The sequence below is a fragment of the Myotis nattereri genome (genome assembly GCF_964212035.1).
Source record: "Myotis nattereri genome assembly, chromosome: 6".
Taxonomy (NCBI): Eukaryota; Metazoa; Chordata; class Mammalia; order Chiroptera; family Vespertilionidae; genus Myotis; species Myotis nattereri.
The window spans coordinates 59,319,702-59,332,183 of NC_138081.1; the positions used below are offsets into that span (position 1 = coordinate 59,319,702).

General features: G+C 35.5%; 1 protein-coding gene across 1 annotated transcript in view; it reads left to right on the forward strand.

Moving 5' to 3' along the window:
- Positions 1-12,482, forward strand: part of LIN28B (lin-28 homolog B) — a gene marked incomplete at its 3' end in the record, with an annotated part of 96,031 nt that overhangs the window by 44,358 nt on the left and 39,191 nt on the right. The window contains exon 4 of the mRNA XM_081094714.1: positions 11,423-11,607. Coding sequence (XP_080950840.1) covers positions 11,423-11,607 — 185 coding nt within the window. The remainder of the gene's footprint in view (positions 1-11,422; positions 11,608-12,482) is intronic.

The following is a 12,482-nucleotide window of genomic DNA, read 5'->3' on the forward strand; positions in this document are numbered from 1 at the left end:
ATAGCTTACAGATGGGAGATGTGAAAATATATGAGTTGTTGACATGTATGAATATGTTTTCTATTTTGTTTGTATTTTCAGTTTTTTATCTGATCCTGCTAGATAGAAGCCTTGGCCTGCTGCTGCTGTTGCTTCATTCATTGCCATTGTTATATGCTGATAGGAAACAAGAGGATCTTCTAAGTTAATCAGATGCCCATTCTTATCAAAACATTGCAGAAGCCTGTCGGTGGTAGCCCTGTCCCTGAGTTACTATATTAGTTTTTAAGCAAGATGAGCACCACACTTACCTGGATATGCAGTGTCTCCATGCCGTGCCTCTGGAACACATATAAATAAATCATTTGCCCTTGGAGCATACAGAAATCATGGTTTCTTTATTCTTGAAGATGGCATATCTTTATTTTTTATTTCTTTTTGTTAATCTTCCCCAGAGGATATTTTTCCATTGATTTTTAGAGTGGAAAAGAGGAGGAGAGAGAGATAGAGAGACATCAATGTGAGAGAGATACATCGATGGGTTGCCTCCTGTCCCTGCCCTGACCAGCCTGCAACCTAGGTATGTGCCCTTGACCAGAATTGAACCCGGGACCCTTTGGTCCCAGGGAAGATGCTCTGTCCACTGAGCCAAACCGGCTAGGGAGAGATGGCATTTCTTTTGGTATTATTTCCTGATCTAGATTTCCTACTGTCAGCAAGATTTATGCTTGATTTATGGTAGTAACAGATTTTGAGAATGAGTCCCATATTCTCTCTTTTTAAAAATAATTAATGCTGTTTTTAAAAATATTTTATTGATTGATTTTAGATAGAGAGAGGAAGAAGGGGAGAAAGAAACATCATTTGTTGTTCCACTTATTTATGCATTCAAAGGTTGCTCCTTATATGTGCCCTGAGAGGAGAGCGAACCTGCAACCTTCATGTATGGAGACAATTCTCTAACCAACTGAGCTACCTGGCCAGGGCGTCCCATATTCTCTTAGCCGTGACTGTGGGCCTTCTCAGAGCTAAATAAAAAAGCTGGGAGAGGTGTGAGTGCATTTTAGACACCAGTAATCCCTTATGTATATGCTTTTTTTTTTCAACAGAAGATAACTCATTTCCAAAATACTGTTTAGGTTGGTGAGTGTCATAAAAATAATTTGTCAGGATTCTAAGGGGAGAGGGGCATGTGTAAGATAAAGCAAGAGTTATTAACAAGGGTAATGAAGTGTGCTGAATGAGTGGGAAGAGAAGATGGGAGAAAATAAGTCTTGGGGACTGTGCTAATGAAAATATAGATATTAAAACAATATTACTGAAAGATGATGAGCTAATTAAGGAAATACTATGACATTCCTGTGAATAAAATGAGCCCCTTTCAAGTTTTTCTTGCTATTAAAAATCCATATCCCTAGCTGGAACTTTCTTAGCAAGTATTTAAATATTAGAGAAAGGGGAGAAGAGATAAAATGCATAGCACAATCTTAAGTGAATGAAGCCCTTGCTTAATATTAGATCTTTTTCTTTCTGTCTGGTTATTTGGAACAATTTGTAAAAATGTAAACATTGTAATGCGGCATACCTGGGGCATTGCCTTACATGTAACCAATGATTTATCCAATGGAAGACTTAGAGCAGAGTTGTGGAACTTATTTCATGCCTGGGAAGATCCCCTGGTTTTGTGACCTTCTGTGATCACTGGAGCAGGCTGAGCACTTGAAGAGACCCTCTCAGTTTTTACAAGGAGAGTTTGTTCATTCTTTGCCCAACCTTGCATCAGCCATACAGATTTTCCTCCCATGGCATACAATATCCTGCTGTCTGATACATAGATTGGAAGATGAAGGTGGTCAGGTAGTCATGTAGCTAATATAAACATTTCAAAGTAATATATCTCATAGTTATTACCTATGTTAATTCTCTTGCATTAGTAGGACTGAGCAATATATAAATGTGATCGTTTTCAAACCTCCTTTGCAAAGTACCTTTCAGATCTTTAGGGCATAACTCCAAGACTGCGCTGTCCAAAATCGTAGTCACTAGCCGGTGTGACTATTTAAACTTAAACTAATAAAATATTTGGTTCTCCCGTTGCACTAACAGTATTTCAGGTGATCAGTAGCCACATGTGGCCTGTTAGTAGCTACCATCTTGGACAGCACAAATACAGAACATTTCTGTCACTGCATCACATTCTACTGGTAATCAATCATTCAAGTTAATCAGTAATAGAGATTTCCTGTGTTAAACTGTAAAATACTATAAAGTTGGGCTTGTGGGAAACAGTATTTTGTAGGTACTGAAAAAGAACATTAACTTTGAAGACAGGAAACGTGATCTTGTCCCAGCTTTGCCATTAACTAGTTATAGGACTTTGGGCATTTAATTTTTCATAGTTAATCTGGGATTTAATTTCTTCATCTCTAAATTGTAGGTTTAAAAAAATTTAGATATCTATTGTTATAATAGTAAACTTCGGGTATTTTTATTTCCTTAGATACAACTATTATAAAAGACCTGTAGTTTTGAGTGGAAGAGGTAATCCAAAGAGAAAGAGGTGTTGATGTAGCTGATAAGAGAACCCTGCCCTTATTCACAGTTATTTTAAGACAGATCAGTTAGCTGTAGGAACCACTAAACCACTGCCCAGGAGTATGTTTTATGGATGCAATGTAATCTTCTCTGTTTAAGGATGTTAACTGTAAATTTTTAAGATTTCTTTTCCCAACATTGTCTTGTTTCCTCCAGGCTTTTTTTTTTGTTTGCTTCTTTGGCTTCCTTCCTTTCACAGTGAAATGTCTGGTGATGATTAGCTGTCCATTTTTAAGAGCGACCAGGCCATTTTGTTATGTGACAGTTTTACAAATGCTTTGATACCACATGCATGGATTGCCGTCAGTATAATTCTTTCCTCTCACTCACCAACCTTAATGCCAAATATTTTAGGCTTCTGCTATGGCTACAACTCCGTTCTAGATTCCTATTTCTGTAATACTCAGGTCAGTCTAGGTTATGTTTGCTAACAGTTTCAGGTTTTCAGTGGCTACACAATGAAAGTTCTGTCTCTCTCACACTACATGTGTGGTCTGCAGAGCCTTCTACTCATGACCTCACTTCAGGACTCAGTCTAACTGAAACTTCATCATGCAACATTCTTCCATGATTGCTGAGAAGGAAAGGAGAATAAGGCAGATTGTGCACTAGCGCTTAAAGCTTCTACCCAAAGTACCCAAGACACTTCCACCCACATTGCATGACGAAAGCAAGTCATGTGTTCATGCCTAATTTAAAATACAGCAGTGAAGTACTACTTGCCATTTGCCCTGAAGAGGGTAACTAGAATATGTGTAACAGCTGTAATGGCTACCACAATGGTATTCCATGTATGCAGGTTTGGTAATTTCTTTTTTAATTTTTATTTTATTGATTTATTTGTTTATTTATTTATTTTATTGATTTTTCAAGGGAGGGAGAAGAGGGAGAGAGAGAGAGAGAGAGAGATAGAGAGAGATCAGTTGCCTCCTGTATGCACCCGTACCAGATTCAAACCAGCAGTAGACCGGTTATGTGCTCTAACCTGGAATTGAACCTGAAACCCTTCAATGTAGAGGATGATGCTCTAACCAGCTGAGCCACACAAGAGCATAATCTTGTTATGCTCTTGCTATCTTAATGAATTTTACAGTATATGTGTCTTCCAAGAGTGAGATGTCTAAGCTCCCTTCCAGCTTCAACTTCTCTGGCTTTATGATTTAAGAACTGCTCCTCACCCTTGACAACTTGTTGAAAATTACTATGTTCAATAAATGTAGTGAAAATAAAGATATTATTTCATAAAATATGGGAGCTATTTTCCTCAATAACAGTTTCTTTAAAAAAAGAAAGAAAGAAAAGAGCACTGATTCAGAAGCTTAAAAGAATTGTAGGACATTTTTTATTGTGTTGAATTGCTGACAACATTTATCGTTTGTACCTTGAATTATAAATGTACAATTTCAGTATCTTAAATTACCAGATTATTCAGCTGATTTAAGTGTTCTTTCTTGGTTGAAAAAAAAATGTATATTTTAAAGTTTTTAAATCATATTACTTTATGTTATCATTTGAAAAATATGTCAGGACCTTTATGTCAGATAAAATTTTATTTCTATTTATTTTATTTTAGTTCTATTTATAAAATTTTAGTTCAAAGTTTTATGTTCAAACTTTTAAAAATGTTACTACTAACATTTCATAAGCCTAGTAACATTGTAGTGCCACATTACTAAATCAATAAGCCTTTCCCTTATCAATACCTGTTTGTCCCTCATAATCAATTTAGTAGGTTATTTTAAATGATAAAAATTTTTTCCAAATGTCTAAGTCAGTTTACACTAAAAATAAATTAATAGCTTTATTTTCATTTTATATTTGAAAATGACATTGTCTCTTGAGAGCAACCATATCAACACTTTGCTAAATTTTATTATTTGAAGCTCATGTATGTTGGGACAGTTGCATTTTCCACAAGGAGTACCTCAACAAGAGCCTGTAGCCCTGGCATGTGCTCTGACCCAGAATTGAACCAGCAACCTTTCAGTGTACAGGATGATGCCCAACCAACTGAGCCACACCACCCAGGGCTTGATAAGAGTTTTTTAAGATCTTTTGTCCTCCCCATCCAGTGTGGTTCAGCATCGACCCGTGAACTAGGAGGTCATGCTTCGATTCTCGGTCAGGGCAATGCCTGGGTTGTGGGCTGGATCCCCAGTGATGGGTGTGCAGGAGGCAGCCTACCCATGATTCTCTCTTATCATTGATGTTTCTATCTCTCCCACTCCCTTCCTCTCTAAAATCAATAAAAACATTTTTTTTAAAAAACCCTTTTTTATTTTTTATTGATTTTTTACAGAGAGGGAGGGAGAGAAATAGAGAGTTAGAAACATTGATCAGTTGCCTCCTGCACAACCCCTACTGGGGATGTGCCCGCAACCAAGATACATGCCCTTGACCGGAATCGAACCTGGGACCTTCCAGTCCACAGTCTGATGCTCTATCCACTGAGCCAAACCGGTTAGGGCTAAAAAAAAAACCTTTTTAAAGAACCTATTTATTAAACAGGCACTGTGCTGAATGCTTTCACTGTTATTTCATTTGATCCAGCTACACTACTCTCTACCCCTTTCTGTCTATCTTGGGTTTCAGTTTAAACAATTTCTCATCTTCAAAGCCTTTTATGATATTCTAGAGCAAATACAGGTACTTTTTTTTTCCAGTGTTCCATTATACATGGCATATAAAACTTATATTGCATTATAATGTATTTATTTTCTTATAAGGCTATAAACCTCATGAAAAGAAATGTCATAATTTTTTATATACATCTCCATGCCTAAATCCATCCTTGAAACGTAGCAGGATGCTCAATATATATTTGAGACAGAGGGAGAGAATCAGGGTGGTGGAGATCAAGGCAACCACCCAGCCACACCAGCCAGGCCTGAATAGGTTCTTGATACCTGTTGGTTTCCCCTACCTCTCCCATACTTGTGTCAGCAGGTAGAGGAGCAGAATAGATACTTATAAAAATAGTAGTAACTGCTCATTCAGTGTAGACACTGTTCTTTGCATTTTACATTAATTATTTGGAATCTAATAGTAACTGTACTTTGATATTTTCTACTCTTAGAAGATATCATCCCCAGATGATAGATAAGGAAACTGGGGTTCAGGGTTTTTGAAACATGTCTATGATAATTCAGTTTAGGTTTTCTGTAGTGGGATCAGGATTCAAACCCAGCCATTCAAATCCAGCTTTAAATATTGTGCTTTCCATTATGCCTTTTTTAATGCCATTCCACTACTTTTGCCCCTTTTAGTGTGTCCTCCCCAGTTTTGAAGTACAGGCCACAGGGAGGGGTTTATTTAAGGCTTCCTTTTAATTTCAAGGAAAAAATTTCAAGAAAGCTAAAAAAAAATCTTATTCTTTTCTATCCTTTTATGTGAAATTTAGTGATTTCATGAGGGTTAAACTGGATTTTAGCTATTTAAGTAAAATTTGATAAACATTGACTTCTACGACGCCACCACATTTCTTTAAGCTTCCATTTTCTTTAAGCTTCCATTTTCTTTAAGGATTTATATTAAATAAGAACTAAAATCTCACTTCTCTTCAGTAAATTGGGAAATATTAAAAATGTGCAGAGAGAAATCCCCTTCATTTTAGCATTGGCAAAGAAGTTACTCATTTATTCCCATCTATGTCCACATAGACAGGGTGAAGTCATAGAATTTCTTCTTAAAAGTGTTATAACAAAGGATGAAGTTCTGTGTTCTGTAACAAAAAGAAGAAAGGGTGACTCACTCAATGGTAAGCAATTTTCCATGCTTGTACAACACATTAATTGTGCAGACAAGGCTGGATCCCAGGTCTGACATGTAGTCCAGTGATCTTTCTATTGTGTGTGTGCTTTGGGCTTAATGATTCCTGGAGTATCTTGGCATGCAGGTTAAAAGCATACAGTCCTTAAGAGTGTTGGTCATTACTCATGCATATTGTGTGATATCTCTACTACTGCATATTATTTACTGTGTAATAATTAATGGCCCTTCATTAGTTGTATATTTTTAACTGACTTTTTTAGAAAAAATTAGTCTTTGCAATAAAAACAATAAAAAATCAAATGAATTTGCATTGGTTTTTCTGCCTACTAAAATTACCTACTACTCCCAAAATATATTTTTTCTAGCATACCTGTATCACCCAGCTCTATTGGACTGAAATTTCAATACAATTTAACTTTTATTTATTTATTTATTTATTTATTTTTTAAATATATTTTATTGATTTTTTACAGAGAAGGTAGAGAGATAGAGAGTTAGAAACATCGATGAGAAACATCGATCAGCTGCCTCCTGCACATCTCCTACTGGGGATATGCCCGCAACCCAGGCACATGCCCTTGACCGGAATCGAACCTGGGACCCTTCAGTCCGCAGGCCGACGCTCTATCCACTGAGCCAAACCGGTTTTGGCCAATTTAACTTTTAATTATATTTTCAATATACTTACTAATAATGGAAAGAAACACTTAAATTTATTGTTATTATAGTTAGAGAAAGTCATCTATCAAGGTTTTAATTTGTTCAAGAAGTAGTGGGGCGGGGGGGGAAGCGAAATTTTGATTGTTAGAGTGCTGTTTTCCAGCTGACTGTGTTAAGTGATCCTTTCTGTGACAAAGCACTTGGCACAGTCTTGCAAAGATGTTTGTGTTATTTTTACATCACTATCCATTTTAACAATAAGTTGTTACATGGGGCAGGTAATAATTTATAGCAAGTGACCAATATGACTCCTGAAGTGTTTTGCAAAACCAATTCCTCCTTTCATTTTTTTAGTGGTGTTGTAATACTCTCTTGCTAAGACTATGACAGTTACCTTGTCACAGGTATGCCCACATACATTCCTCTCCACACATACACACGTTATTGCCAAAGAAACTATATATTTAAAAACAGATTTGATATTACTACTTCTAAAAATAAAAAAGTATCATTAGATCTTTATGTTAGAATAAAACTATGATGTCCATCAACAATATCCATCGTCTGGCTCTCTAATTTGCAATTTTCAGCCTCATTTTTGCTTACTCCCTTCACAGTAATACATACAGTTAAGCTACTTACATTATGTCCCCAAACATGTATTAGCTATTCTGCTTCACAAGCATATGGTTAAGCCATCAGCTTAGTATGGATTACTACTTTCAATCTCCATTAAAATCTCACACTCTCTTCTTGCACTCAAAATTGTACCTCCTGGAAAAGCTTCCATACTGCCTTCCTCCCAGTATAGGCTTCTCCTTGGTATTCCCATGAGCTCTGGGATGTTCTCTTATGATATTTATTATATAATTTCTCTTCCTCCATCTTCTGTATTCTTTTTTCCAGGAACACTGGTTCAAGTTGGATATTTGTGGATTTTTTATATTTCTTCTGTACTTTGTGTTTTTTCTATCATATATACATATATATGTATGTATATATATTAAATATATTTTTATTGATTTCAGAGAGAAAGGGAGGAGAGAGAGAGAGAAAAAAAAACATCAACGATGAGAGGAATCATTGCTTAGCTGCCTGTGCACTCCCCACACTGGGGGTCAAGCCCACAACCCGGGCATGTGCTGTGACCAGGAATTGAACCATGGCCTCCTGGTTCACAGGTCTATGCTCGCCACTGAGCCATGCCAGCTGGGCTATCATATATTTCATTGCGGGGGGTGGGGGGGGGTCTGTTTATCAATGTCCTAAGAGATTTTCTAACCTTTTACTTCCATCCATTTAATTTCAACCATCATTTTTAACTTTTCGGGAGTATTTTTCTAATTCTCTAGTTGTTTTTGTTCTTGTTTTATTGATGTCATATTGTCTCATATCTGTGGAGATACTAATTGGATGGTATATAAATTTTCTTTTGTTCTCTCATTTATCTTGACCTTTCTTCATTATGCTGCATGTTTTGTGATTCTTGGTTGACCCTTCAGATGTATGAATGAGAAGTAAGAATGAGGGATAGGGATGATTTAAGGTTGAATGGGTAGGGAGCTGGCTCTTGCACCAGTGGCCTCCTAATTGTTAGAATGAATAGGGGTTTGTGTGTCAGATCCAATATTTCACCAGTTGCCCTGATATTTCCTTCAGTCTCTTTAGAGAAAGACCTCACATTATTTGCCTTATACTATGAATGGTCTCACCTACAACTTAACGAGATGTAGTGTAGATTTTTGAGACAGGAAACTAACAGGGTAAGATTAATTCAGAGAATATGCTGATGTGGAAGACACTAGAATAGGGAGACTTGAAATGTTAATGAAGAAACTGTAACACTTTTCCAAGAAGGAGATAGTTAGGACCTGAAGTAGGGCATTAGAAACCCAATGAAATGGTTGGGGCAGATGAAAGAAATTATGAAGATAGAATGGTACATGTTTCAATAAATAGTTTGGGTAAAACTAAGGATTGAAACTAGTATAACTAGAAAAATGGAGGCACTTTTAAAAAGAATTATCAAGTCAAGGAGAGAAGTTGATTTTTGTGAAGCAATGAACTAATTCCTCCCCCTCTTTCAACAAATCTTTCCCATTTATGTAGTAGCAATTTTTTATATAATAGCAAAGATAGACTATTCTATGTGAATCATCTTTTCCTTGCAATGCCATTGTAGTTTCTTAGGGATGTTCTTATTTTTGTGTGAAGTATTATAAATCTAAATTGCCTTATGCAGTAATTTACAGAAGGTTGAGTATATGATAGAATTTAAAGAACTATTCTTTCATAATATCATGAATAATGTACAGAACTTAGTGATCCATAAGAGATGGAAGTTTAGATTTGGAAGGCCCAATCTAAATGATCAATTATAAGTTTACTTATAAATGATACCTGTCAAAAATTGTAATAATGGAAAGTGAAATCAAATCAAATTGGTGATAGTGCCCATGGACACTAGAAATGAGAAGTAAATAAATAAGTGATGGAATTTTTACTGTAGAAACAAAACATATGAACAACCTGTGTCCATTCTCTTCATTGCAGTAGTTCATCTATACTCCACTTCGTCTGATTTAATAATTTGTACTTTCTTGAGTGAGGAGTAAGCAAGGGGATAAAAGCAAAAGAACTCTTTATAATTCATGAGGGAAAACTTAGGGGAAACGAGATTGGGATTGTTAAAAAAGCTTTAAAAATAATAATTGTTTTTATTTTAAAGGGTATAGGCAGTTGTATTTTGTTTCGTTTTTCTGATTTCTACATCGCATCCGACAGCAGAAAAGGTGCTGCCAGTTGCAGACTTCCCCACGAAGGGTTTCGCAGTGTCAGGTGACCTAAAAACAGTTGAAAACCCTGTTTTCATGTATCATATTACTTTCACAATGAATACACTCCTTTAGCATTGAACTTTGAAGTATTGTTTCTGTTTGTTCCATATATCCATTTGGTTATTTGTAATTATTGAACTGCCTTTTGAATCATGGACTTGCGAGGGGTAGAGATTTTCTGGTTCAGTGTTTCCCTAAGTGAGCTAGTCATCTGCACTTATAAAGCAAGGGCTCTGGCATCAATTATGTGGGGAAATTGCTAGGTTAAACACAGTTAGATAAGGTTTTTATTTCGGTGTGGGGGAGAGGGGAGGGCATCTCAGAAACTTTAGTACGATTACTAAGGGGAAACAATATATTGTATAGTGTTTCACAAACTCCTTATTTGACCACAAACTCCTTTCTTCATGGAGTCTGTTTTGGAACCACTGTTCCTCAGAACACATATGGGGAAACTCAAATCCCTTAAATTTACAGATACATATAAAAGAGATAAAATGACTCATTGATGGCTGCACACTTGTTTACCCAAAGAGCTGGACTTGAACCAACGTCTTCTACCATATTTCATTTTGCACCCTTTTGCCCCTAAATTCAGAAAAAAATCTTTTAAGACTACATGATATTCCAAATTAGATCTGTAAAATATACACAAGGGGTTTGAAGAAATAAACTAATGATTTTCAAACTTTTTTTAGTATATTTTGGATTGGCACATTTACTTTGACAAAAAGAGTAAGATCCAAAGAGCCAGTTCACATTTGTAATCAAGGTTATACTTTTGTAATCAGAAAACTTTTCCTCCTTTTTTTTTTTTTTTTTTTTAAAATCAACTGTCTTTCATGCTATAAAAATGTATTTCCTTTTAAGTTATGAAAAGTTCACACAGTACAATCATGTATATTATTGAAAAGCTTCCCCACTTTCCCAGAAAAGGACTGGAAGATGACTTTGTTGTTCCAGATTCCACCTCTACTAGTACATACATAAACATGTAACATGTAACTTTTAAAGACTTCTTGACATAGATGGTAAACACACTCTTATTTAACCTTAATTTTTTAAATCAACAGTGTTGCATGTTTATCTTCCTACATTAATACATGCAGATCTTCTTTAAATGGCTTAATGACACTACATTCTATAGCTCTACTGTAATTTATTTAATCAATTTACCAATGATGGACATTAGGGTAGTTATTTTCTTACCAGACAGTGCTGTGGTAAATTTTGATATAGGTCTTTTTTTTTTTTTCAACCTTTGTGTGAGTATATCTGTAGGAGAGTCCTTGAAGTGGAATTACTGGGTCAAAGAATATACACATTTAAATTTTTGTAAGTATTGCCAAATTGCCTTTAAAAAATGGTATTAGTTTATTCTCTCACTGCCAGCCTTGCAACAGGAAACTTTAAAATGGCATATAACCGTCACTGAACTTAAACAAAAAAAGACTTTATACTTAGTAATGAGTAACAAAGAATATTTTGCTATGTTAATCTTAGAATTATAGAGATAATTTATAAAGCATTGATAATCATGATATCTCTTTCTCTTCCCCTCCCTCCTCTGCTCTTTACAGAGCAAATTATTCATGGAAGGATTTAGAAGCCTAAAAGAAGGAGAACCAGTGGAATTCACATTTAAAAAATCTTCCAAAGGCCTTGAATCAATACGGGTAACAGGACCTGGTGGGATCCCCTGTTTAGGAAGTGAAAGAAGACCCAAAGGGAAGACACTACAAAAAAGAAGACCAAAGGGAGATAGGTAGGTCATCATTTTAAGTTGTTAGTTTGTGAGTTTATTGTATTTAGGAAAGACTTGAAAATTTATTTATATTTTTATATTATTGGACTTCATATAGTCTAGTAAAAATAACATGCCACCACTATGTAGCTGAATGGAATTTTTCAGTAATATGGGCTCTCTTGCAGTTTGAGCTACCTGCAGAGTATACTGAACTGAGCGCTCAGCATTGCGCACTGATTAGTCGGTCCCCTGCCACCATTTCCATTAGGCTGTTCTTAGACCACAAATGAGGTTGGAGTTTTCAACAGAAAGAAATGCCTGTCTGTACATCCCAGCACCTCACCTGTTTTTTCAAATGGAAATATACCTAATTGTTTTGTCTGTTTTTAATGGATAACTCATATATATAGAAAATTCAAATAATATTAAAAAAAGAAGTTAAGGGGAAAAATCACTTCAAATACAAACTGAAATGGGAATTACATTATTATGCAATTTTTTGAAACTTGCATTTGTTTTTTACTTAACTATATGTCACGGAATATTTCATGTCAATTATTAGCACCTACATAGCTTCCCACAGTGTGAATTAGTATTGGGGCATTTCCAGTTTGGCAATCATAAATAGAGTCGCTATAAACATTTGGGTACCACTGTTCAAGAAACATAAGTTTTTCATTTATCTCAGAGTAGGATTGATGGATAATATGGTCATAGCTATATATTTAATTTTATAAGAAGCTGCCAACATTTTTTCCAGAGTGATTATACTGTTTTGAAGCCCCACCAACAATGTATGAGAGTTCCAACTGCTCTGCATCTTTGCCAGCATTTGGTATTGACAGTATTTTTTATTTTAACTATTCTAGTAGGTAGATATGTCATCATGGATT